The 22,433-nt window shown below is 35.7% G+C and overlaps 1 protein-coding gene across 1 annotated transcript; it reads right to left on the minus strand.

Moving 5' to 3' along the window:
- Nucleotides 1-10,443: 10,443 nt before the first annotated feature.
- Nucleotides 10,444-11,370, minus strand: LOC128664625 (olfactory receptor 5V1-like). The gene has a single exon (XM_053719440.1). The coding sequence runs from the start codon at nt 11,368-11,370 to the stop codon at nt 10,444-10,446; it is 927 nt and encodes a 308-aa protein (XP_053575415.1).
- Between the last annotated feature and the right edge of the window lie 11,063 nt (nt 11,371-22,433).

Here is a 22,433-nt window from a genome sequence, read left to right on the forward strand (position 1 = left end):
CATTGGAGAGGAGGAGTCGCAAATGACACAGAGAAAGACCCGTGAGACATATAGAAGTGAATCCAAGAAAGAGCAGTGTCACAGAGGCCAAAAGAGCTAAGGATCTGTAGGAGGAGGGCTTGGTCAACTGTGTCAAAGGCAGCTAAGAGGTCAAGTAAGATGAGTATAGAGTAGTGGCCAATACTTTTAGCAGAGAAAAGATCTTTAGTGACCTTGGTAAGGGCAGTCTCAGTTAAGTGTTTGGGGCGGAATCCAGATTGCAGGGGGTCAAGCAAGGAATTGGTGGACAGGAAGTTGGTTGGACGATTGTAAATTAGTTTTTCAAGGAGTTTTGATGTTAGTGGAAGCAGTGATATGGGGTGGTAGCTTTCGTGAGAATTAGGTCGAGGGAGGGGTTTTTTGAGTATGAGAGTGACTTTTGGGTGTTTGAAAGAAGATGGAAATGAACCGCTAGGGAGAGATAGGTTGAAGATGTGAGTAAGAGCAGGAGTGAGTGTGGAAGATAGGGAGGGTATTATATGGGAAGGGATAGAGTTGAGCGGGCAGGTAGTGAGGCGTGAGGAGTATAGTTAGAAAGAAACTTCATTCTCAATGGCTGGATGGAAGATGCAGAGGGTGGCAGAGGGAGTAATTGGGCCTGTTGTTAGAATATTGTAGGTTGGTGTTGGGATGTTGCTTTAGATAGTACCTGTTTTGTTTAAAAAGTAATCTGCCAGGTCTTGAGCGTGTTTGCTGAGGATGTCAGTGAAATAAGTTTAGAGACAGCTGGGGCAGATTGGTTGTCAATAGCTTTGTAACGCATCATATAAGATTTTGAATATTCCAATCGTTAAGAAATCAAAATATCGCTAACATATTGACTATACGGTATAACAATATATACAAGCTATTTTAAATTAACTGTGTTATAATAGCTGTACCCTTTAGAAACCGAAATATTGCTGCTATGTTTAGTGTTGTCAAAGAAACTTCGTTGTTTCTAAACCAATCAGGTCATTTCACTACCTTTAAATTAAGGCTGTTACCGTACATCTAGAGCTTGAAAAAGACCCACTGCGGGTTGAAACGCATTGCTCTTGTGTTTTAAGTTTGTCTCCCTAAGGCTTCCGTAGTCTTTGTCTTCAGTTATCCTTCGGCTACAGAGTGATTCAGACGGGTGCTCCAGCTTACCACCAATTCGTACTGCCACTAGGAAGGATATAGTGTTGGGAGCCGCCAGAAAGGATCTCCTTGCCGCTGGAAAGGATATACCGCTGTGAGCTGTTAGACACTGAAGGGACTTTCGGACATCTTTTCACCAGACCCTGTGTAAGTAAAAGTGAAAACCTTTATTTGGTAACCCTTCTGCTGTGTGATCCGGCTTCTTTATTTCATTCCAGCTTCAAATTTCGACATCTCGTCTGGCCTGTCATTTGAATTTATCTCCTGGCTTGTTTGGAAATCATCTGTACCTACAAGTTCATCATCGGTTTCTTCTCAGCTGTTATAATTTATTGTTGCAATTTATCATTGCAAATCTTATTTGTTGCCAAAATTTCTCTAATTTTTGTTCTCTTTTGTATTTATTGTATCATTGTATGCTACACTTTATATTGCGCCTGATCAACGCATGTAGAGTATTTTTGTATATTGAGTTTATTTTAACCAGTTGATATATCAAATTTATGTAGATTTTGCACTTTATTCATTGGTTTGTTTTTATTTTTATTTTAGCCCTTTATTTGGCTATTAATTTGACTCACTTTTTTAAATATTTAAAGCATTAGCTGTTGTAGCCAAATAGGCTTTTTTCTGCATATATATTTGTTTTTCATTTTTTTCACATTTTTTACCACATATATATTTTTTATTATTTCCACATTGTGTTTAATATTTTACACATATCTTACACATCTATACACATATGTTTATATATTTTATGTCACCTATATTAAGCTTTTAGTAGCGCTTATGATTTAAAGATTTTCTCTGGATTTTTTCCAGTTTTGATCTTGTGTTTTCAATTATCAAAGAGGGTGGGGTCCCTCAAACTTTTTCAGAAGCTTAATAGGGTTTCTAAGCGCAGTTAACCAAATACCTTTTTTGCACACACAGAATTAGCAAATATACATTGAGCTAACATTTAACAAATGTTATTAAAGAACAAAGGTGAATTATTTATGGTTAGTAACCATGAGACATTATTTTAATCTGTTAGAAAAGGGGCATAGTTAATTTCTTCATTTAGGCCGCTTGGATTTAGAGATTTTAAGTTATAAATCCACTTACACTCCTGTTGCAGGAGAATTTTATCTAAGTCACCTCCTTTTCCTTGCAGCTCAATTTTTTCCAATCCTCTAAACCGCAAATCATTTTTGTTGCTGTTATGGTTAATTAAAAAATGCCTTGCTACACTACTTGTTTTATATAGTTTGTTTTTAATGTCCCTCTTGTGTTCATTTATTCTTTCTCGTAGCGCCCTATAGGTTTTCCCTATGTAATATATTTGACAGCTGCAAGTTACCATATAAACCACTCCCTCTGATCTGCATGTTATGTGACCTTTTATTTGTCTTGTTTTACCTGAATTTTCAACGAAACTTTCCCCTGTTAACAAATTTTTACAAACTGAATATATTCTGCATTTAAAATTGCCCTCTTTTTTGGATAATAAGTTTAGCCAATTGGCATCTTTCACAAAATGACTAGAAACCAGTTTATCCCTTAGGCTTGATGCCCTTTTTGCTGTAAGTCTAGGTCTGATTCCTATTCATTTTTTTAGAATCGAATCAACTGTTAATACATGCCAGTGTACTCAATATGGATTGGAATTCTTTCCACTTATTATTGTATTTAGTTACAAATCTAAGTTGCTCATCATCATTTTTAAGTTCTTTGTTATATAGTAGGGTTTCTCTATTGGTGTTAATAGCCCTTGCATAGGCCTTTTTTTAGAACACCCTGAGTATAACCTCTTTCTTTAAATCTGTTTTGTAGCTCTCTAGCTTCACTTTTAAATTGCTTTATGTCTGAGCAATTTCTTCTGTATCTTAAATATTGTCCCTGTGGAATATTCTTGAGAAGGAATGGAGGATGATGGCTTTCTGCTCTCAAAAGAGTATTACCTGCTGTCTTTTTTCTGAAAGTAGCAGTACTTAATTTATTTCCCATTTTGGATAATTTCAAATCTAGGAAGGAAACTTCCTTTTTTACTGAATGTATATGTAAATTCTAAATTATAATCATTCTGATTCAAACTTTCCATAAATTTATGTAACTCCTCAAGTGAACCTTCCCAGAACATCAAAATATCGTCGATAAATCTTATCCAAAAACTGAAAGGACAGTTCTCCATATTATATACAGTTTCCTTTTCCCAATACCCCAGAAAGAGGCATGCATAAGTTGGGGCACAGCTGGTCCCCATTGCAGTCCCCAACAATTGTTCATATACTCTTTTATTGAATAAAAATAATTATGTTTTAAAAGAAAATCCAATAATTTGATTACAAATTTTGTATGTGCATTATATTTTGAACCTCTTTGTTCCAGAAAATTTTCCATTATTTTTATGTCTCTTTCATGGGGTATTGAGAAATATAATGCCTCAACATCTATTGTGACTAAAATAGTCTTTTCTTCTAAACAAAGTCCATCAATCCTTCTCAATACATCTAGGGAATCTTGAACATAAGAGGGAAGGGAGGTTAGAAAAGGTCTTAAGCAGTAATCAATGTACTGGGATATCTTTTCTGTGAGTGACCCAATACCCGAAATAATCAGTCTTCCGGGGATTGGGGTTCTTTCTTTATGAAGCTTAGGGATCGTATAAAATGTTGAAATTTTTGGATATTTTACTGATAAGAATTCTTTCTCTTTTTTATTTATTATTTTGTTATATGCCTCCTTTATAATTTGATCCAATTCATTTTGATAATCCCAAGTAGGATCTTTCCTAAGCAATTTATATTGGCTGTCATCTGACACCTGTCTAGAACACTCTTTTTCATAATCTGCTATATCCATTATAACAACATTTCCTCCCTTGTCCGAATTTTTAATTATTATATTTTTATTTTGTTTCAATTCTTTTATAGCCTTTCTTTGTTCAGCTGTTAGGTTATCTTCTGATTTAAATTCCACATTTAAGGATTCAATGTCTTTTTCTACCAATTTAACAAAGTTATAAATGCTTGGAAATGTTGTTAGAGATGGCATATATTTTGACTTGTTTGCAAGGTTGCTATAGCCTATATGTTCTTCTTCTAATGGTTGTTCTCCCTCAATCTCACTTTCTTTATTAAACTGTTCTAATAATAATCTATCTTGCATATCCAAGACAGAAACCTTACGCCTAGATTTAGAGTTCTGCAGTAGCCGTCAAAAGCAGCGTTAAGGGGTCCTAACGCTGCTTTTGGCCGCCCGCTGGTATTTAGAGTCAGGCAGGAAAGGGTCTAACACTCAGTTTCAAGCCGCGACTTTTCCATACCGCAGATCCCCTTACGCCAATTGCGTATCCTATTTTTTCAATGGGATCTTCCTAACGCCGGTATTTAGAGTCTTGGCTGAAGTGAGCAGTAGACCCTCTACCGACAAGACTCCAGCCGCAGAAAAAAGTCAGGAGTTAAGAGCTTTATGGGCTAACGCCGGTTTATAAAGCTCTTAAAGGACCAGTCAACACAGTAGATTTACATAATCAACAAATGCAAGATAACAAGACAATGCAATACCACTTAGTCTGAACTTCAAATGAGTAGTAGATTTTTTTTCTGACAATTTTAAAAGTTATGTCTTTTTCCACTCCCCCTGTACCATGTGACAGATATCAGCCAATCACAAATGCATACACGTACCATGTGACGGCCATCAGCCATTCACAAATGCATACACACTTATTTTTGCACATGCTCAGTAGGAGCTGGTGACTCAAAAAGTTTAAATATAAAAAGACTGTGCACATTTTGTTAATGGAAGTAAATTGGAAAGTTGTTTAAAATGGCATGCTCTATCTGAATAATGAAAGTTTAATTTTGATTGAGTGTCCCTTTAACTACTGTGCTCTAAAGTACACTAACACCCATAAACTACCTATGTACCCCTAAACCGAGGTCCCCCCACATCGCCGCCACTATATTAAATATTTTTAACCCCTAATCTGCCGACCGCACACCGCCGCCACCTACATTATCCCTATGAACCCCTAATCTGCTGCCCCTAACATCTCCGACACCTACATAATATTTATTAACCCCTAATCTGCCCCCCCAACATCGCCGCTACCTACCTACACTTATTAACCCCTAATCTGCCGACCGGACCTCGCCGCTACTATAATAAATGTATTAACCCCTAAACCGCCGCACTCCCGCCTCGCAAACCCTATAATAAATAGTATTAACCCCTAATATGCCCTCCCTAACATTGCCGTCACCTAACTTCAAGTATTAACACCTAATCTGTCGACCGGACCTCGCCGCTACTATAATAAATGTATTAACCCCTAAAGCTAAGTCTAACCCTAACCCTAACACCCCCCTAAGTTAAATATAATTTTAATCTAACAAAATAAATTAACTCTTATTACATAAATTAATCCTATTTAAAGCTAAATACTTACCTGTAAAATAAACCCTAATATAGCTACAATATAACTAATAATTATATTGTAGCTATTTTAGGATTTATATTTATTTTACAGGCAACTTTGTATTTATTTTAACTAGGTACAATAGCTATTAAATAGATATTTACTATTTAATAGCTACCTAGTTAAAATAATTACCAAATTACCTGTAAAATAAACTAACCTAAGTTACAATTAAACCTAACACTACACTATCATTAAATTAATTAAATAAATTACCTACAATTACCTACAATTAAATAAACTAAACTAAATTACAAAAAAACCCACTAAATTACAAAAAATAAAAAAATATTACAAGAATTTTAAGCTAATTACACCTACTCTAAGCCCCTCTAATAAAATAACAAAGCCCCCAAAATAAAAAAATGTCCCTACCCTAATCTAAATTACAAAAGTTAACAGCTCTATTACCAGCCCTTAAAAGGGCTTTTTGAGGGGTATGCCCCAAACAAATCAGCTCTTTTGCCTGTAAAAAAAAACACAATACCACCCCCCAACATTACAACCCACCACCCACATACCCCTACTCTAACCCAAACCCCCCTTATATAAACCTAACACTACCCCCCCTGAAGATCTCCCTACCTTGAGTCGTCTTCACCCAACCGGGCCGAAGTCTTCATCCGATGGGGCAGAAGAGGACATCCAGACCGGCAGAAGTCTTCATTGAAGCGGGGCAAGAAGAGGACATCCGGACCGGCAGACATCTTCATCCAAGCGGCATCTTCTATCTTCATCCATCCGACGAGGAGGGGTTCCATCTTCAAGACCTCCGGCATGGAACATCCTTCTTTTATGACGACTACCCGACGAATGAAGGTTCCTTTAAGTGACGTCATCCAATATGGCGTCCCTCGAATTCCAATTGGCTGATAGGATTCTATCAGCCAATCGGAATTAAGGTAGGAAAAATCTGATTGGCTGATTGAATCAGCCAATCAGATTCAAGTTCAATCGGATTGGCTGATCCAATCAGCCAATCAGATTTAGCTCGCATTCTATTGGCTGTTCCGATCAGCCAATAGAATGCAAGCTCAATCTGATTGGCTGATTGGATCAGCCAATCGGATTGAACTTGAATCTGATTGGCTGATTGGATGAAGATAGAAGATGCCGCTTGGATGAAGATGTCTGCCAGTCCGAATGTCCTCTTCTGCCAGGATAGGATGAAGACTTCTGCCGCTCCGGATGTCCTTTTCTGCCCCATCGGATGAAGACTTCGGCCCGGATGGGTGAAGACGACTCAAGGTAGGGAGATCTTCAGGGGGGTAGTGTTAGGTTTATTTAAGGGGGTTTGGGTTAGAGTAGGGGTATGTGGGTGCTGGGTTGTAATGTTGGGGGTGGTATTGTGGGTTTTTTTACAGGCAAAAGAGCTGATTTCTTTGGGGCATGCCCCGCAAAAAGCCCTTTTAAGGGCTGGTAATAGAGCTGTTAACTTTTGTAATTTAGATTAGGGTAGGGAAATTTTTTTATTTTGCGGGGCTTTGTTATTTTATTAGGGGGCTTAGAGTAGGTGTAATTAGCTTAAAATTCTTGTAATCTTTTTTTATTTTTTGTAATTTAGTGTTTGTTTTTTTTGTAATTTAGTTTAGTTTATTTAATTGTAGGTAATTGTAGTTAATTTATTTAATTAATTTAATGATAGTGTAGTGTTAGGTTTAATTGTAACTTAGGTTAGGATTTATTTTACAGGTAATTTGGTAATTATTTTAACTAGGTAGCTATTAAATAGTTCTTAACTATTTAATAGCTATTGTACCTAGTTAAAATAAACACAAAGTTGCCTGTAAAATAAATATAAATCCTAAAATCGCTACAATATAATTATTTGTTTTATTGTAGCTATATTAGGGTTTATTTTACAGGTAAGTATTTAGTTTTAAATAGGAATACTTTAGTTAATAAGATTTAATTTATTTTGTTAGATTAAAATTATATTTAATTTAGGGGGGTGTTAGGGTTAGGGCTAGACTTAGCTTTAGGGGGTTAATACATTTATTAGAGTAGCGGTGAGGTCTGGTCGGCAGATTAGGGGTTAATAAGTGTAGGTAAGGTAGCAGCGACATTGGGGGGGGCAGATTAGGGGTTAATAAATATTATGTAGGTGTCGGCGATGTTAGGGACAGCAGATTAGGGGTACATAGGTATAATGTAGGTTGTGGCGGTGTACGGAGCAGCAGATTAGGGGTTAATTGTGTAATGCAGGTGTCAGCGATAGTGGGGGCGGTATATTAGAGGTTAATAAGTGTAAGGTTAGGGGTGTTTAGACTCGGGGTTCATGTTAGGATGTTAGGTGCAGACTTAGAAACTGTTTCCCCATAGGGAACAATGGGGCTGCATTAGGAGCTGAACGCTGCTTTTTTGCAGGTGTTAGTTTTTTTTTCAGCCCAAACTTCCCCATTGTTTCCTATGGGGGAATCGTGCACGAGCACGTTTTTCCAGCTAGCCGCTACCGTAAGCAACGCTGGTATTGAGGGTTGAAGTGGCGGTAAATTTGGCTCAACGTTCCCTTTTTGGAGCCTAACGCAGCCCTTCAGAGAACTCTAAATACCAGCGTTGTTTAGAAGCAGCGCTAGAAAAAAAAGACGCGTAGCTAACGCACCCCTTTGGCCGCAAAACTCTAAATCTAGGTGATAGTTTTTTCATAATGAATTTTCTTTAATGCTAGTTTCCTTGCAAAAAGATTTAAATCTTTTGTTAGAGTAAATTTATCACAGGTGTTGACTGGTGCAAATGTTAGACCTTTACCTAAAACTTCAATTTGTGCATCTGTAAGTTTTGTTTTAGATACATTTACTACTTTTTTAGTCTCAATTAGGCTTATTGATTCTCTTTTCTCGGGTTCCTTAATGGATATCGTTTGTTTCCTTGATTTATATCCTTTGTGTTTCCACCCTCCCCTTCGTTGTCTTTATGGCTTCTCTGGGTCACCCCTAAAAAATCTCTTCTCCTTCGAGGGAAGTTAACCTTGACCGAAATAGAGAGCGGAAAAGATGACCATAATTTAAATCTTCTTGGATCTTAAGAAATAAAGTTGTAAAGTTAGCGTCATACCAATTTTTAGGATTTCTATGAATTTCTATACCCAACTATTTCATAGAATCCACTTCTCTAAACGGGGAATATAAAGATTTCCTAGTCTGTTTCCCAATCCTCATCAGTTCACTTTTCTCCAGATTAACTTTGTAGCCAGAGAATGAACTGAACTCCTCCAGACACTGCATTGTAATCGGTATTGATTGCATAGTGTTTTCTAAAAATATCTACAGATCGTCCACATAGAGTAGCGTTTTCAAGGTAGAAGAGCCAACTGAAATCCCTTTTAACATGGCTCTTAATCAAATTGCTAAAGGTTCACGAGCCATAATAAAAAGAAGCGGTGAGACAGGACACCCTTGTTGCGTGCCTTTCTGCAATGTGATTGCTGAGGACACTAAAACATTAATTAACATTAATTAATTAACGCTGAAGTAGTGAATCTAGCTACGATGTCCCTTGGCTTGTCATTAGAGATGGATTGGGTAACAGCTTTATGTAATCTGTCATAAAGCATATCTATGCACTCTTTTAAGAACACAATGCCCCTTTTAAGGTACACAAAGGATCTATCTAATTTTCTCGAAAGGGAGTAATGATGGTTATCCAGAAGAGTCTTGATGGTATCAAGTAATTTGGAGTTTTCTCCCTCTGTACCTTTTGAGAGGGATGAGACATTGGGGCAAAGTAGTTGACTTCCCTTAGGAGAAGATTGTGATGTCTGAGGGAATTGAGTCATCTTGTTGGGAAGTCAGGAAATTATCTTTTACAGTGTGTTTGGGTGTTGCAAGGGGTATGAAAGACAAGGGCTGAGGAATATACGCATATAGGACGAGCATATTGCACTGTTTGATTTTGAAGCTAATTAGAAGTGCAACTGGGCCTTAAATGTATATTTTATATTGTAGACTGTTTTGCCCTTAACTTTGTTCCTAATTATCGCTTTTAAATTATGGAGCGCACTAATATTTTTTGAACCAATATCTCCTTTACCATTATTTTGTAATTCTAAATACAACATTTTTTTTAAAGCTATGCAGACATGAGGTAGCAACAAAAGTTAACCTACCAGGTGGGGATGGAGAGGCAGCCCAGTACATTAAAAAAAGCATGTTCTAGAGAAGCTTTGAATGCAATTACATTTTCACAACTACTTACTTGAGTACGCTGAGGTTTGAGGCCTAATGTCTCATTTTCTGAGATACCCCACTGATTTACTGGTGGACAGTGACATACATCACAAGCATAAAAACTATAATATATTTTTCACAGAACATAAACATCTATTTTGCTAAAAAAAACTAGCAGATTTTAAAATGTCATCTTTTAGATTAAACAAAGGGAAAAAAATAGCATTCTTTTATTAAGCTTATCATTTTTGTGTCATAGGGCTCTATTTATCAAAGGACGGGCAGAGGAGGCTCACTATCTTGTTATCTGCCCAGCCTCCAAGCGAGCGTGCAGCCATACGCAGCCTACAGTTAACATTGCACAATTCGCTGATTTTGCAATGCCACCACCTGCTTGCGTGCTGCCAATCGCGTGCAAGAGGGGGCTGTCAATCTCAATCCGCCACCTAAAGTGTTGTGGATAGGTTAAGTAGCAGTGGTTGAGGCTTGCTCTGAGCAAGACTGAAGCACTGGGGCTCCGAAGCAACTATTGCTGCTTGTTAAATGGAGCCCATAGTTGGTAGTTTATCTATTTAGTATCTCTATACATTGTTAATCAGCAACAGTGGTCCATGGTAGATTTAAAAGAATATAACAGTTACAGTCTGAATATTATCTTCTAGGAATCCATATTATTGTCTTCTTTATAGCAATCATTATATCTTTATTCCTTAGACTGTATATTAGAGGATTTATTGTGGGTGTCACTGCTAGATAAAACACTGCAAATATGTGGTCCAGGTCTTCTGAGTTTTCAGAGGGTGGGCTCATGTAAATGCAGAGAAGGGTTCCATAGAACATGAAAAGGACACCAAGGTGGGCTGTGCAGGTGGAGAAAGCGTTTTGTCTATTTCCTACGGAATGCATTGCTAAAATCTTGGCTACTATTTTGGAATAGGACACTATGATGAGCAGAAAGGGACAAAGACCCATGATCAAGGCCTCTATGTATATCATTGTTTGCAATTCTTTAGTGCCCCCACAAGATATCTTAGTCAGGACTTTAATATCACAGAAAAGATAGTTAACATGTTTTGAGCCACAAAAAGATAAATAAGATGCAAATGTTGTAGAAAAAATGGAATTACCATAGCCACATATCCAGCTACCTGCAACAAGTAGGACACAGTTAACCTTCTTCATAATAAGCATGTAATGTAATGGTTTACATATAGCAACAAAACGGTCATAGGCCATAGCAGTCAACAGTAGAATTTCTGTGATAACCAGAGCTGCAAAAAAGTACAACTGGACAAAACAACCAATGAACGAAATCCTCATATTTCCAGTAATAAAAATATCCATCAATTTTGGAATAGTGACTGAGATGTATGAGAGATCCACAAATGATAGATTACTCAGGAAGAAATACATAGGTGTCTGTAGCTGCCGGTCCATATTTATTACAACAATCATCAAAATATTCCACAAAAGACAAATTGAGTAAAACAAGGAGAATAAAATACACAGAAGAGATTTATCTTTAATAAATGTAAAAGCCATAATGTAGAAATCGGTACCATTTGTTTGGTTGTCCATCTGATTGAAGTGTTAGAAAAAAATGGTATTCTTATAACCATAGGATATCATGACATAACAGTGGGTTTTGTTATCCAAAAGTGTTCTATCCTGCAAAAAAAAAAAAGAGAGTATAGTATTAGAGTTTGTTAATATGCAGGAATGAAGTTACAATGCATATAATATTGGCATTTAGTATAAGTATTGTTGGTTTAGAGTACTAATGGTACCTGAATTGTGTGAGGACATGCAAGAAAGCTGCTCTGATTTCACATTCAGGACTCAGAAATACACAAGGTCAGTTATGCTTTCCACTTTCTCCCTTTTCATTTTCTTGGAACCTTGCCTGTTGTCTGTTTCTTTCACAAAAGGACCATCAAATACAGTAGAATTGAATAATTAACAAATACATAGTAACATGACAATACAATAGCACTTATTTGGTAGTAGATTTTTGTTCTGGTAAATTTCAAGGTTAATTCCATTTCCCACTGTGTCATGTGACAGCCAACAGTTAATCACAAAAAAAGCATATACTGTACATAGAAAATGTGTACTCTTGCTCAGCCTCAGTAGGATCTGGTGCCTCAGAAAGTGTGCATATAAAAAATGGTGCACATTTTGATAATGGATGTAAATTGTTTGTTTTTTTAAATTTGTGCGCATCTAAATCATCATAGTTAAAATTTGCATGTTGTGTCCCTTTAAGGTAGCTGTAAAATGTATTTATTCTGTATTTTATGAAGGTAGCTGTAAAATGTATTAATGGTAAATATTCTATGGGTTATATAAACAAACACTTCTCTGCAACTGATACTAAACATCTCTTGAACTCTTAAACAGTCGAATCTGTAATAGAAATTGCTACTTGTTGCAACTTTTTGATAGTGTGCACAAAATTAATTTTTATCCAATCCTATTATCAAATTTTCTTTATTCTCATGTTATCTTTATTTGAAAAAGCAGGAAAGTAAGCATAAGAGCTGGACCATCTTTGCTTCAGCACCTGGGTAGCGCTTGCTGATTGGTGGCTAAATGAAGCTACCAATCAGCAAGCACTACCCAGGTGTTGAACCAAAAATGGGCCGGCTCCTAACCTTACATTTCTGCTTTTTTTTAAAAAAAAACACACCAATAGAATGAAGAAAAATTGATAATAGGAGTAAATTAGAAAGTTGCTTACAATTCCATGCTCTATCTGAATCATGAAAGAAATTTTTTTTACAATATAACCTTGTGAGCCATTTTTTTTTGCATACGTTTTTGAATAAAGTAGATTTTTAGCAGCCCCTGATTTTTTTTTTTTTGCTATACATATCTGTATGATATGATTTTTAAATATGTTTGTCCTTAATGCTTATTCTAAATCTCTTTATCTATTTAAATATATCTTGCTTAGGCATTACAAATATTTCTCATTAGAAACATCTTTTTTTATCAACTATACATTTTACAGTTCATACAACAGCTAAATAAATCCTAAACATACAGCAAGCTATAATTGTTACAATAGCCTATTTTTTCTACTTTACTACGTAATATTGTTTAATAATACAGGTAGAACACAATTTATCCAAACTGCTTGGGATCAGAAAAGGTTTGGATTTTGGAATATTTGCATCTTTAAAATGTGCACTTACCCCAATAGGGGACTGCTGTGTTTTAACACACTATCAGAAGCAAAAAGCCTAACATATTGCATATCTAATTTGCATATCCTACCCTCCTCCTCTGGTGCATTGGTAACAATGTATACAGGGTATTTGTGATGTAAGGAAAGTGGGGACAATTGCCTAGATGTGCAGATTACCTGTGCTATAATTCTATTGCTCTTATTGTTATGAAATGGAGGATTTTAGCACTGCAGAATCTGTTGGCGCTCTACAAATAACCAATAATAATAATAATAATAATTTTAATCTCATGCTTTTATCTCCACCATAATTTAAATTAATTTTGCTATATAGGAATACATATTTAAAAATAAAATGAACATTTTTGCCTATGTGAAAAAAAATATAATGTAAAATATTTACAGTATATTAAAACACATTATTAAATATTATAATGGGAAATATGTATGTTTTCAGGTACTTGAGGGCTGCAAAGTTTGTGTGTTTATATATATATATATATATATATATATATATATATAGATATAGATATATATATATATAGAGATGTGTGTGTATATATGTATTTATATATACTGTATATATAAATATGTGTGTGGGTGTGTATATATATAATATAAGTTTGCAATCAAACACCTTGTCATACACCATATAACTTTAAACCATTATAACTTTATTTTTTTAGATGAATATTTTTTTATCGGATAGAGTTTATATGAATATAAGTGTATTTTTAAATGTATTAATGTTTGGTTTGATGCATTTTTTTTTACACCCCTACCATTTACACCGGGTTTACAGTAGGAATGGGCGAATGTGATTAAATTCTAATGGTAGAATTACTTTTTTGTCAAATTCGATTTGGAAAATCGAATGTTGATAAGAACGAATATTCTTTAAATTAAAAAATCTAATGTTATTTCCATTTTTTTAACGTAATTTTCTATTTTGAATTTTGGTTTTGATTTCGAATGTAACTTTCTATTTTGAATGTAACTTTCTATTTCGAATGTTGATTTCAATTTTGAATATTACATTTATTAAAGATAAATGTAGATTAGAAATACTATTTCGAATTTGAATATTACATTTATAAGAGATAGCTGTAGATTACAAATACTATAACAAATATTTGCATAAAATGAATTTTAAATTGAATGTTAGTAATATTTTTTATTTTGATGTAAAATACATAACTACATATTTGAATTTTTTATTAAAATTTGATTTGAACGAATGAACAGATGTATCGAAATTTGTTTTCAATTTCAAATGTTTCAAAACATTCACCCATCCCTAGTCTTCAGTCACCCTAATCTGACGAGTGTAAAATGTGATTGCGCTCTCGCGTTCACATTTACTTTCAACTTGTAATATGAGTAAAATTTAACACGGTGTGATATTGGTATATTGCGCGGTAATTTAAGCAAACCACTTGTAATTTAGATCAGTATCTTATGCCTTTTCAGCAATATTTAAATGTCATAATACAGTTTATATATGTAATCTAAAGGTAGTTTTATATAGCGTTTAATACTTTTGTAGACATAGCACCCTCAGAAAGATAGTACAGTACTAAAATCAGAAAGGTGATATTTGCTATTTTAGAATACAAAAAAACAAAACAATAAAAAACAGACACAGGCAGAAACGATTATGACTTACATGCACGGAAAAATATTAATTTTTGAGAATTTTATTTAAAAATAAAAAATAAGTAAAATGGAATTTAGAATAAGCTTGGATTTTGGAATACCGGATTGCTTATTTCTAAAGATTTTATAACATTAAAATACCTTTGTTCGCCTTACCAATCTAGTTATTTATTAGTCAGGAGAGAGAAAAATACAAATTAAAAAGAGAAAAAACACACCTAATTTCTTACTTTTACTTTGTACTAAGGAACATATTGATTGACATACCTTTTGTTAAAATAGGCCACCATTAACACCATCTGCAGAAATTTTGCTCACATATTATATTGCAAAAATTATTGTGTGTGATATTTATAAGATAGGATCACTCTAAAAATAATGATCAATAAACACTGGCATGATTATCACCTATTGTCTTGAGGATTTTGTGCATAATTATGATGTTCCAATTCTCCATTGTCATTATGGCTTAAAATAATTAAAATAATCTTTAAGGAACTTTACTCTTATTAACTTGCTGGAAGAGTTGTAATGGGGCATTAAACTCAAAATAATTTTCCCCATAAAGGCTAGATTAGGGTTTATTGCAACCAGAAGTAGCATGGAAGTAAACGCATTCGCTCAAGCACAATTTAATTTAATGTGTACCTGGATAAAGTGAATCCAGAGCTTTAGTTAATTATTAAACTTAAAAAGTTGACAAAACCACATAAAAATGACATTTAAATGTACAGTTACACTCAATAACACTATCTAATAAAAATTATTTTTTAAAAATTGCAGTAAAAAGTTTTAGGGGATCCAAGATATGAGGTCTCAGGTGTTAGAGAAAAAATGGCTGCAAAGGGCTTAAAAATAGAGATAAAACATATACATGTTTAAATATGTATAACATATACATGTCTAAATATATATATATATATATATATATATATATATATATGTGTGTACATATGTATTTATGTATTTATATTTGTATATCTGTATTTAAAGGCATATATACACATATAAACACATAAATATAAATGCATACATAAAAAGACATATATACAATGTATATATATATATATATAAAATTCAAAAAAGGATCAAGTAACCTCAGAGCTCTATGCCAAAGTGGATTTATTCAAACAAAAGGTGTGTAGCACAATCACAGTGTGCAAGGGGTGCTAGAGCTGACGCGTTTCGCGCATGTTCACATGCGCTTCATCAGAGATCTACAGGTGTTCACCTGTTGTCAGGTTAAATACTGTGTAATAGCCAATAGTGTGAAAGTTGAACAATGCTTGTCACATGAGTGAATAGGTGGGGGTGATGTCAAACATAAAACAATGTGAAATACTGTGATAAAAAGAATTGGATACATAAACAAGTTGAACTACATGTGACACATAGTTAAAACATTTTCCTAAAAAGGGAAGGAAAAAATAAAAATAATTTATTTACAATCTAAACTATTGGCAATATTAATCACTCTTAGAAATCTAATCTAATATTCCTATAACCCATTGAAAGTGGGTTATTACTAGAGCCACTCAAACACTCTATTTCTAAAATTCCTTCACCTAAGTGAGGATGGAAAAGCCAAACATAAAAAAAGGAAAAAGCTTGGAGCTCAATTTAGGAGAGTACTGGCTAGTCAAATTTTACAACCTAAAAGTACTCTTGATTGATTTACTAAAAACTATATGTTTAGAAGGAGGAGCTCCATATGTGCTTGTATATACCATGATGGTATTGTAGTGGAAAAATATAATAACTATTAACTGAAAACTAAAGGTTATTAAAATTAAAATATGAATTTTTTAGATTCAGTTAAGTATATTTTTGATGAATATAAATCTGATGTATCTAGTTCTTGCTGTTTATATACACTTACAAGGGACAATTTTGCCAAACGTGTAAACAGTGACTACTTTGTTAACTGCTGCTGGGTCCCTAATCTGTAAGTAAACCCTATATACAGGGAAAGAAAAAAGTGCATAGTGCACTGATTTAACCATTAAACTGGCAATTGGAACAAGATACTATAAAACTATTCTTGAAAGAAAGGACTGGAAAGCAAACTGCATTAATACGGTCCTTACTAAAAAAAAGTCATATGTGGAAAAAATAAAAAATAAAAATGAAGATTGGTACAATATCATAGTTAGGGCAAGGAAATGAAAAATATATAGTGTAAAAGGGAAAAAATAGAATAATTATAACTAAGTAAGTAAAAAATGAATTAGTAAAAAAATGGTTTGAGGCTAATAAAATAGTGAAAAAAAGTAAATGAAAAAGGGGGAAAAAGAAAAATAATTTTAAGAGTTAAAAGTGGTGATAGTGGTGAACACTAACAAGATTTTAAGGTAAAATTAATGTACCATGGGGCTTGATTCACTAACAATAGGTGGAAAGGTTACCACCGATTGAAGAAAGAATACACTTATAGCACTCTCTGAATTCCTAGAAATAAATATACGTCATAAGTATAAGGTGTTGGTGTAACTGTGAACACAGGTACACATTAAAACATAACAACTTTATTAGATAATTTAAAAACCAGGGAATGTTAAAAACAATGATCTGGCATCTAAGGTCCTAAATATGATTGACTGGATAGCCAAGAATAGTAAAAGGCACATAAAAAATATTGGAACAGATAATACACCAAATATGTTGTGTCTATGACATACAGGTGTATTCCAATATCTGCTAATTCTCCTATTCACCTAATAGTTTGCCTAAATTCCCTGCGCTATTGCTGAATATTCTTTTATACAAGTAGCTATGCAGTTGTATGAACTTTAGTTCATCATTATAAGTATCAGGCCTGCACGTATTGCTGGGCTATGGTGTAACCAAGTATTGAAAGATATTGAATATTATACTAATATGGTAACTGAGTTACAACATTAAATAAATTGTAACTGTATAACTCTAGAAGAATTGCTGCACATGAAGCTGTGCTCCTGAGGTGATCGAATAACACAAATTTTAAAGTTACTGGCTGATATTATAGCCAGGTGATCAGGTTGGTTGGCCTTATTGCGGTGTAGTTGCAGTTAAACTGTTACCATATAACTTGTGTCTATGGCAATGAATATACTATATTTATGTAAGTCACTAATTGTGGTATACTGTTACTTTAAGAAAAGACACTCTGGAGCTGGGAGGGAACTCTATGATCAGCAGTCATCTTCTTTATGTTAGTTTCCTTAGTTAGTTCAGTTAGTGTTGTTGCTTACATCTGAGCTGAAAAAAGACCTGCTCTGTGTACCTACTATCAAGTAGTGCTTATTCCTACTGTTAAATACCCACATAAGAAACATGGCATGGTGTCAGAAGTGCTGAAAAAGTAACTTGCCTGATTAAAGATATTGTAACAAGGACTTTATTCACAGTTTCTCTAGCATCAGCATGGAGATGTTCAGAGCACCAGACCCTCTGCAATTCACAGGAAAACTGGAGAAGATTGGAGCAAAGATTTTTAATTTATGCTGAGGCAGTTGAACTTTATAAAAAAGAGCAGAGAACTCAGATTGCCATAGCCCTGCATGTTTTGGGTGGGGAAGGCCAAGAGATTTACAACACATTGGAACCAGCCCTGCCTGCTGAAAGAACCTTAGACTCAGTGCTGACTTTGTTCAGGGAGCATTGTACTCCAAAGAAAAATGTTGTGTTTGAGCGACATCAGTTTTGGTCACATTCATATTATGAGGGGCAGGGCATTGAAAGGTATATGACAGAACTCAGACTAAAAGCCAGAGATTGTGAGTTTGGTGCAATACTTGAGAACATGTTAAGAGACAAATTAGTATTCAGTGTTACAGATACCAGACTTAAAGAACGTTTGCTCAGAGAGGCTGACCTTACACTACAAAAGGCAGTGGAGATATGTCAGGCTGCTGAAGCTACTAAATCTCAGGTTCAGGTTATGGCTGCAAACACACCAGCAAGTTCCTACCAGACTATTCATGCTATACAGTACAAACCCACATTCACTAGCCAAGCAGAGTCTACTAGAGGCAGCAAGAACAAACCTCACTCTAGTGCAAGGTCTGAGCAAAAAAGGAATGTGTGCCCTAGGTGTGACGGGGTACATCCATCTCAAAGATGCCCTGCATTTGGGTGTGTTTGTTACACTTGTCACAAAAGGAATCATTTTGCAAAATGCTGTAAATCACAGGGCCTGGAGTGTGACAGAGTAAAAACATTTGAGACTTTATTTATAGGAGCTATATTGAAAGATGTAAAACAAGAACTAAAACATTCTGCATGGTTCTCTGAAGTGCAAATCAATGGTGCACCCATTAACTTTAAACTGGATACTGGTGCTGAGGCAAATGTGCTACCTATCACTCTCTTAAATAAGATCCCTGCACAGTTCTGCATCAGAAATACTAACACTATGTTAATTGCTTATGGGGGTTCCAAAATCCATCCAGAGGTATGGTGCATCTCACTAAAGCCACCCCCACACATACAGCAGAGCTGGAATTCTTTATTACGCGAAGCTCCTCACTTCCATTATTAGGAAAAGCAGCATGCCAGGAACTGGATTTACTTCGCAAAGTTCACACAATATCTACACAAAAACTCTATACAAAAGATGATCTGGTAAAACGTTACCCTGATGCATTTCAAGGAATTGGGCAATTTAAAGGAACGTACCACATCTATTTGGACCCAAGTGTTGCTCCAGTCATACATGGCTGTAGGAAAATCCCATTTGAAATACTGGGCAAGCTTAAAGAGACTCTAATGCAGTTAGAAAAGGATCAGATCATTGCTAAAGTACATACTCCCACTGATTGGGTGAATAGCCTTGTTGTAACGGAAAAGAAAAATGGTACTCTGAGGGTATGTTTGGACCCTCGTGATCTTAACAAGGCTATAAAGCTTCATCACTTCAATATCCTTACTGCAGAGGATGGACAGAGTCAACTGGCCGGGAAAACCATATTCACCATCCTTGATGAAAAGGATGGTTACGGGCAAGTTAAATTAGACAAAGAGTCCTCAGAACTATGCACTTTCAACTCCCCATGGGGGCGCTTTAGATTTTGCAGGATGCCATTTGGGATAAAGTCAGCCAGTGAAGTATTTCAGCAGAAAAATATGGTGATTTTTGGGGACATCCCAGGTGTGCATATCATAGCTGATGATATGATTATTGCTGCATCATCAGATGAAGAACATGATCAGATCCTGAGCCAGGCGATGAACAGGGCATTAGAACAGAACATTAAGTTCAATCCAGATAAAATCCAATTCAAAGTATCAGAAGTCCAGTATATGGGACATGTCATCACCCCTGCAGGAGTTCAACCTGATGTAGAGAAAGTCCAAGCAATTAGCAAAATGCCTGACACAGAGGACAAAAAAGGGCTGCAAAGATTTTTGGGCATGGTCTGGTATCTGGTACAATATATACCAGGGGAGGCAGAGATTACTGCTCCTTTGAGGAAGTTACTTTTAAAGGATATTGTTTGGCAGTGGGGTCCAGAGCATACTAAAGCAGTACAGTCTTTAAAGCAGGCACTGATTGAGGCTCCAGTATTAAGATTTTTTGACCCAGCAAAAGCAGTGTTGATTCAGGCAGATGCATCTAAATCAGGCCTTGGAGCTTGCTTACTTCAAGACAATTGCCCTATAGCATATGCATCGAGAGCAATGACTGCCACAGAGCAAAATTATGCCCAGATTGAGAAAGAACTATTGGCTATTGTATATGCTACAAAAAAGTTTCACCAGTTTATATTCGGCAGAGCAGTTACAGTGCATTCTGACCACAAGCCTCTTGAATCAATACTCACTAAACCATTGAGAAAAGCACCAGCAAGACTCCAAAGAATGCTCTTACAACTGCAACGATACAACCTAAACATCATTTATACACCTGGACGTGATATGTTTATTTCTGATACTCTTTCCAGGGCCCCTGTTGATCCACCAAGACAAGAAAAGGACAGTTTATCAGAAGAAAGGGTCATCTATACACTGTCATAATCAGAATCTATTGGGACTGAGATGTTATCTTATTTACAAACTTCCACAGCAGAAGATACAGACTTAAACAAACTTAAACAACTTCTGTCTGAAGGTTGGCCACAAAGAAAAAGGCAACTCCATCCAAGTATGCAGTCATTTTGGCAATTTAAGCACTTGCTGTGCATGGAAGATGGTCTCTTATTGCTGGGTGAAAAGATTGTATTTCCTCAGAATGCTCGCAGGAAAATTCTAGAAAGTCTGCATGAGTGCCATCAAGGTATACAGAGAACCAAAATGCGGGCTCGGATGATCCTGTTCTGGCCCAGCATGTCCAAGGACATACAACAGATGGTAGAGACCTGCAAGATTTGTGCTAGTCACCTACCAGTGAATCAAAAGGAACCAATACTCTCACACAATATTCCTCACCTGCCTTGGCAAAAACTGGCAGTGGACATTTTTGAGTGGAAGGGATAGTCATTTCTTGTAATAGTAGACTATTTTTCCAAGTATCCTGAAGTACTAAAGTTGTCTGATAAAACTGCAACAGCAGTAATTGCAAAGCTGAAGGCAACATTTAGTAGACATGGCATCCCAATAGAAGTTATCAGTGACCATGTACCCTTTGCCAGTGCTGAGATGAAGGCATTTGCTGCACAATGGGTATTAAGTTTACTCATTCTAGTCCTGGTTACCCCCAATCAAATGGACTGGCAGAAAGAACTGTAAAAACAATTTAACGTATGCTCCAAAAAAGAGGGGAATCGGGGGTAGATCCTCATATTGTGCTTCTAGAATTGCGCAATACTCTAATCACTGGAATGCCCTATTCCCCAGCACAACTTTTAATGGGTCGGACACTGAGAACCAAGTTACCGGTTGCAGCTCATGCATTAAAGCCCCAGATCCCTAAGAATGCACACCAAAAATTGAGGGAGCTACAGCATAGGCAGAAAGTATATTATGATCATGGTGCTAAGCCACTACAAGCCTTCCAAAAAGGGGATGCAGTGCGTATGGAGACATCAGCGGGTTGGCAGCCTTCACAGATATCATCTGTTGGTCCTGAACCAAGAACATATGTAATTAAAACACCTGATGGCAGACAGTACAGGAGAAACCGGTGTCATCTCCGGATGGATTGCAGATATGAACAAGATCACTCAGAGCCACAGGTACTTGTACCTGAAAAAGGAGAAGAGTCATCAATTACTCACAATAGTGACTCAGAGACTGAAGTGCCAGGTTCAGATGCAAACCAAGGAGAATTTGTCCCTATACAGTCTGCAGAAGCTGGAAACAAAACATCACGAGCTGGAAGGGCAATACACCCTCCAGAGAGACTAAAAGATTATGTTGTAGGATAAAGTTTATTGAGCCATTGGAGCACATTTGTATTGTTTCTTTTTTGTTAAGATGTGTTAAATGTTAAGAGGGGATTTGGAAGTAGTTGGGGAGATGTGGTATACTGTTACTTAAGGAAAAGACACTCTGGAGCTGGGAGGGAACTCTATAATTAGCAGTCATCTTCTTTATGTTAGTTTTCTTAGTTAGTTCAGTTAGTGTTGTTGCTTACATCTGAGCTGAATAAAGACCTGCTCTGTGTACCTACTATCTAGTAGTGCTTATTCCTACTGCTAAATACCCACACAAGAAACATGACACTAATATTAAATATCAAAACACAAATTGAGTCTACAAATGGTAACCCTTACACAAGACACAACTAAGATTTTAATCCACTCTCTCATTCTTTCCCGCCTCGATTACTGCAACTCTGTCCTCTCTGGTCTCCCCACCTGCCTCCTAGCTCCTTTAC

This window comes from Bombina bombina, chromosome 6, assembly GCF_027579735.1.
Source record: "Bombina bombina isolate aBomBom1 chromosome 6, aBomBom1.pri, whole genome shotgun sequence".
Taxonomy (NCBI): domain Eukaryota; kingdom Metazoa; phylum Chordata; class Amphibia; order Anura; family Bombinatoridae; genus Bombina; species Bombina bombina.

Bases quoted from the DNA above. Each gene is read 5' to 3' on its own strand.
- LOC128664625 (XM_053719440.1), bottom strand. From the start codon at position 11,370: ATGGACAACCAAACAAATGGTACCGATTTCTACATTATGGCTTTTACA.